The sequence below is a fragment of the Peromyscus californicus genome, unplaced genomic scaffold (assembly GCF_007827085.1).
Source record: "Peromyscus californicus insignis strain IS unplaced genomic scaffold, ASM782708v3 Scaffold_15__1_contigs__length_86483966, whole genome shotgun sequence".
Classification (NCBI taxonomy): domain Eukaryota; kingdom Metazoa; phylum Chordata; class Mammalia; order Rodentia; family Cricetidae; genus Peromyscus; species Peromyscus californicus.
Window position 1 is genome coordinate 79,072,008 of NW_026294447.1, and position 5,738 is coordinate 79,077,745.

The 5,738-nt window shown below is 45.6% G+C and overlaps 1 protein-coding gene across 3 annotated transcripts in view; it reads right to left on the minus strand.

Moving 5' to 3' along the window:
* Positions 1–4,034, minus strand: part of Ppp1r36 (protein phosphatase 1 regulatory subunit 36) — a 20,700-nt gene extending 16,666 nt beyond the window's left edge. The window contains exons 1-2 of one of the 3 annotated variants that reach the window (XM_052739547.1): positions 3,896–4,031; positions 2,319–2,383 (exon numbers count right to left, since the gene is read on the minus strand). In XM_052739547.1, coding sequence (XP_052595507.1) covers positions 2,319–2,383; positions 3,896–3,964 — 134 coding nt within the window. In that variant the 5' untranslated portion in view covers positions 3,965–4,031. Of the gene's footprint in view, positions 1–2,318; positions 2,384–3,895 lie in introns of all 3 variants that reach the window. The other 2 variants (XM_052739545.1, XM_052739546.1) reach the window with 2 other exon arrangements.
* Between the last annotated feature and the right edge of the window lie 1,704 nt (positions 4,035–5,738).

Genomic DNA, 5,738 nt, shown 5'->3' on the forward strand with positions numbered 1-5,738 from the left:
AAAAAAAAACAAACGGAGAGGTAAGGTGGATGGTATATAGGGTTAGCTCTGTTTCTTCATGGTAGCTCCCAAGGGTCCCCGAGCTGTCCCTGGTGTGTGTATTCTCCACAGTTTGAGGACTGGGAGTGGAGGGGTTACTCGTTAGGTTGGCATCCCCTACACTGCACATATAAATGCTAAGTGCACAGTTTGATGACGTTTTTAACACGTATATACCCAGAAACAACAACAACAGCGTGTAGGCCTGTGGATCAAGATCTAACTCTCAGCTCCTTTACCAGCACCATGTCTGCCTGAACACCATCACGTTCCACCATGACGATAATGGACTAAACCTCTGAAACTGTAAGCCACCCCAATTAAATATTTTCTTTTATAAAACTTGCCATGGTCACGGTGTCTCTTTACAGCAATAGAAACCCTAACTAAGATAACCTCCATTTTATTTTGTTGTTATTTATTTATTTATTTGATAGCTCAGACTCAACCAGGAAGACCTTGAACTTACCATCTTCCTGCCTCTTTCTCCCCAGAGCAGAGTTAACTGACATCTACCACTATGCCCAGCTGTATGCTGGAGACTGAACCCAGGGACCTGGGTATATGAGGCAAGCGCTCTACCAACTGAACCACATCTCAAGCTCTACAACCTACATTTGAAGTCATAACAATCAATATTCTCCAAAATTAGTGTCAGTCCAACCAAACCGTATGTTCAGAACAATTTGGTAACAAGCTAATAAAAACTCGGGACTCATCTGGCTTCCATGGGCACCTCACCCACATACACATAATTAAAAGTAAAACGTAAACTGGGCGGTAGTGGTGCACACCTTTAATCCCAATACTCAGGAGACAGAGCTGGGCGGATCTCTGTGAGTTCGAGGCCAACTGGTCTACAAAGTGAGTTCCAGGACAGCCAAAGCTACACAGAGAAACCCTGTCTCAAGAAAACCAAAAAAAAAAAAAAAAAAAAAAAAAAAAAAAAAAAAGGCAAAACTTAAAACCTTTAGTTTATTAACTTATTTCATGAATATGAAAAAAATTAAACTTTTACTTTTAAACTTATTAGTAATCTTAACTGAAATGTTATATGATTAACACTAAAACGTAGTTTGAAAAGTACTTCCAATTAACCTCATTTACACAGAAATATAGTCCATGGCAAGCATGGTCAGGCTGGTCTTCAATACCAGTGCTGCCACATAAGAGTCCACCCGTGTCCTCTTGTGCTGCAACTATTCACCCTCCTGCAGCTAGCCCGTCTAACGCCCACACATCCTCATTATCTAGCTCACACTCACTGTATGTGATGCTACAGGAGCTACCGAACAGGATCTTTTGTGACATCTCGGTAGAAAAAAAAACAAACAAAACTGAAATGACTGCTTTGGAAATAGCAAGCTACTCGGAGATGCTGAAATAAATCTATGAAACGTAAATGCGTGCTGGAAATGTGGTTTAGCGGTAGAAGGCTTGCCTGATGTGTACAGGGCCCTGGGCTCAAGCTCCAGGACTGCAAGACAAAAATAAAATAGAAACTGTTGATTTTTGACTCTGATGTGGTCTTTGGATTATCTGACAATACATCTGATGCCTTTATATTTCTATAATTTAAGTACGAACTGCATGTGCTTAGCCAACTCTTTTCCTGACCTCCAGCCTCATCTGTCCAACATCGTAACAGATGTTTTCATGGGAGCCTGTCATAGCAACCTTAAACACGCATTTTTCTCCTCTTATACTCTGTCTGTGGGGGAATGGCAATGCTAGCCACCCAGTTACCTGGGGAGCAGCCTCGACGCCTACTCCTCTTTCTCCCTTCACATCCTGTTGAATGTCTTCCACTCACCTCTCTAGGTACCAGCACAGTTAATTCTGATTCTCCACTTGTATCACTCTCCACAATTCCCCTCCCCTGTCACTGCCCTTTTGTTTGGGTCCCCAGTGAACAGCTGGGTAACTGGACGTGCTCCATAAACATTTGTTAAATGCTTGTTTTGTTGACCAGGCAGTGGTGGCGCACACCTTTAATCTCAGCACCTGGGAGGCAGAGGCGGATCTCTGTGTGAGTTCGAGGCCAGCCTGGTCTACAGAGCAAGTTCCAGGACAGCCATGGCTATACAAAGAAGAAGAAAAAAAAAAGGAAAAAAAGAAAACAACATCATTAAAGCTATTCAGCAAAATCATTTTCAGAATGTGGGTTAATTTTAGCTTTTAGACTTCTCTGTATGGCTTATTCCTCCCCCCTCCCCCAAGCCCCAGCACATGTAATTGTCATAAAAATGCCTTAAAATTTTTTTTTGGTTAAACTTTACCTTCTAAATTCCAGAGTTTTGGTTTCATCTTTCCAGTACCACATTCCTAATCGTAATCCACATTGCTGTAAAATGAAATGATTGCATCAAATATAACAAAAATTCACTTTACAACCCACAGGTCCCCATAACCTTTACTACTTTCTGTTATTCCTTTGTGAATTCTACCGAATTAACTTCGTTGAAGATGACCTTGGGTTTCTTTCTTTCTTTCTTTTTTTTTTTTTTTTTTTTTTTTTTTTGGTTTTTTGAGACAGGTTTTCTCTGTGTAACAGCTCTAGCTGTCCTGGAACTCCATCTCTAGACCAGGCTGGCCTCGAACTTACAGCGCTCTGCTGTCTCTGATAGGATTAAAGGCCTGCGCGCCGCCACTGCCAGGTGGACCTTGAGCCACCACTGCCAGGTGGACCTTGAGTTTCTGATCCTCGTGTCTCTACCTCTCCACTGGGATTACAGACAAGCACCGTTATACCTGTTTTATGTGATGCTGGGTGATCCGTATCCAAGACAGGGGTGGGTGCACGCTAGGCAAGTATTCAACCAACCAAGTGACACCAGCGTTTCTTAATTTTATTTTGTGTGTGTGGGTGTTTTGCTTGTGCGTCTATCTGTACACCACGTGTGTGTCATGCTGGAAGAGATCATAAGAGGGCATTGGATCTCGAGTTCCAGTTACCAACGGTCATGAGGCAATTTGTGGGTGCTGGGAATTGAACCTGGCTCCTTTGGAAAAGCAGCCAGTGCTCCTAATCGCTGAGCCATCTCTTTATTGTTCTGTGTTTCTACTTGGTGTCATCCTTTTTGTTTCAATAAGGAAAGGGAGAGAGGATGAAAGATGGAAAGTAGGAGAACAGGAAAGGGTTAGAAGGGAAGGGAAAAGGTGGAAAGAAGTGTAGCTCAAAGATGCCATACAGTAACCATTAATCTACACCTTTAAATTAAACTCCCATTAAAAAATAATAATAATAAACAAATAAATAAGCCAGGGAGTGGTGATGGTGCAAACCTTTAATATCCCTGCACTCCGGGGGCATAGGCAGGAGGATCTCTGAGTTCGAGGCCAGCCTGGTCTACAGTGTGAGTTCCTGGATAGCCAGAGCTACACAGAGAAACCCTGTCTCGTGGGAGGGGGCAATAAGAGGCGAGGGGAGACAGCCCGCTCTAAAGTTGTCCCTGACCTTCAGGGACAGAATTTCGCACAGTAGTTGGGGACAAACAACCAGCCTCCCCCCCCCCCGCCCCCCAGTCCAGAGCAGGCATGCTTCTAATGCAGCAGGACTACCTATCTCACGACCTAACAGAGAGGAGTGGGCTTTCATAATATTCTACATATCTGCGTGGAACGTCAGACCCAGCAATTCAGTTCTGACAACACACCTCTTTACTTCTGCGTTTGGAGGCAAATATGCCCCCGCTGTTCTTGAGAACCGTGGCCACAGGAGCGTCCCGGCCTCCCCGTCCAGCCCCGCTGGGCTCCCACGGTGCCTGCTACACCTCCCGCCCCGTCGAGGGCGGTTCCCGGTCAGCACTGCCCGCCTGTCACCGGCCCCGAGAAAGTGCTCCCAGGCCTCACTTACGTCCAGCCGGGTGGAGGATTGCCCGTCGAACTGCTTCCTCCGGGAATAAAACTCCGGCACCGATAACATGGTGTCACCTCAGTGAGCACCCTACAGCGGTCACCAAGGATACGGCCACGCCGTGGGCGGGCTGGCGCCCGAGGGGCGGGGCTTCCGCCGGACGGAGGGCCGGGAGTGCTCCACCAGCCCCCCACCTCCCGGCTGCCGGACTTGACATTTACTGCGGTGCCGGGATGAAAACCATCACCAACCACCCTATGCTTTAATCGGAATAACTAGAAAACGGTCATATAGTAAAGACCTGGTCCAAACTGCCATGGCTAGCGCGATGAAGCTGAAACACTGTTGGACCTAGGTTGATTTGGAGAGTTCGTTTAGCGGAAGGGACTACGGGCACGGAAATAAAGTATTCTGAATAGTTCTTTTAACTAGTGAAAGTTGGCTTTAACCCACTTCTGAAAAGCCAGAGGTCATGGGAATTTTTGATTAACGTGTGTGTGTGTGTGTATGTGTATGTGTAAGTTAGGGTTACTGCTGCTATGATGAGAAACCATGACCAAAGCAACTTGGAGAGGAAAGGGTTTATTCAGCTTGTACTTCCACATCACAATTCATCAGCAAAGGAAGTCAGGACAGGAACTCAAACAAGGCTGGAACCTGGAGGCAGGCGCTGATGCTGAGGCCGTGAGGGGTGCTGCTTCCTGGCTTGTGCCTCACGGCTTACTCATCCTGTTTCTTATAGAACCCCAGTGGCTGCTCTTCCAGAGACGCTGAGTTCAATTCCCAGCAACCACACAGTGGCTCACAACCATCTGTAATGAGATCTGGAGCCCTCTTCTGGTGTGCAGGCATTCCTGTAGTTAGACTACTGTATATAGGGCTGGAGAGATGGCTCAGGAGTTAAGAGCACTGGATGTTCTTCCAGAGGACCTGGGTTCAATTCCCAGCACCCACATGGCAGCTCACAACTGTCTGTAACCCAGTTCCAAGGGATCTGACACCTTCACACCAATGTGCATAAAATAAAGTTTAAAAAAATTCACTTATTAAAAAAAAGAACACTGTATATATAATAAATAAGTTTTAAAAGAATACTAGGAGGTGGTGGCGCACGCCTTTAATCCCAGCACTCAGGAGGCAGAGGCAGGAGGATCTCTGTGAGTTCAAGGCCTGCCTGGTCTATAGAGTGAGTTCCAGGACAGGCTCCAAAGCTACACAGAGAAACCCTGTCTCGAAAGAAAAAAAAAAAAAAAAAAGCTCAGGACCGCCAGCTAGGGCTGACCCCACTCACAATGGACTGGGCCCTCCTCCATTAAACACTAATTAAGAAAATGCTCTGAAGACTTACCTATAGCCCAATCTTATGGAGGCATTTTCTCAGTTGAGGCCCCCTCCTCTCAGATGACTCTAGCTTGTCATGTTGACATAAAACTAACTAGTACAAGCCAGGTGGTGGTGGCACAAGCCTTTAATCCCAGCACTCGGGAGGCAGAGACAGGAGGCAGAGGCAGGTGGATCTCAGTGAGTTAGAGGCCAGCCTGGCCTTCAAGGTGAGTTCCTAGTTAACTTGAGCTGTCTCTGATATAGAGAGAGACCATGTCTCAAAAAAAACCCAAAAAACCAAAACAACAAAAACCAAAACCTACCCAGTACAGTATATAAACATTAGCCTTAATAAGTACTAAAAATTAGTGTTGCTCATAACAAAAGCAAGAATGACTTGCTCAGAGTTGATGGATATTCAAGTGAGTTTATGTTCACTTCAGGTCACCAGCCTGTTCTTTCTCTCTGCAGTTGAATTGAAAGGAAGACTGGGTTATGTTCCCCCTCCTATATAAGCAAT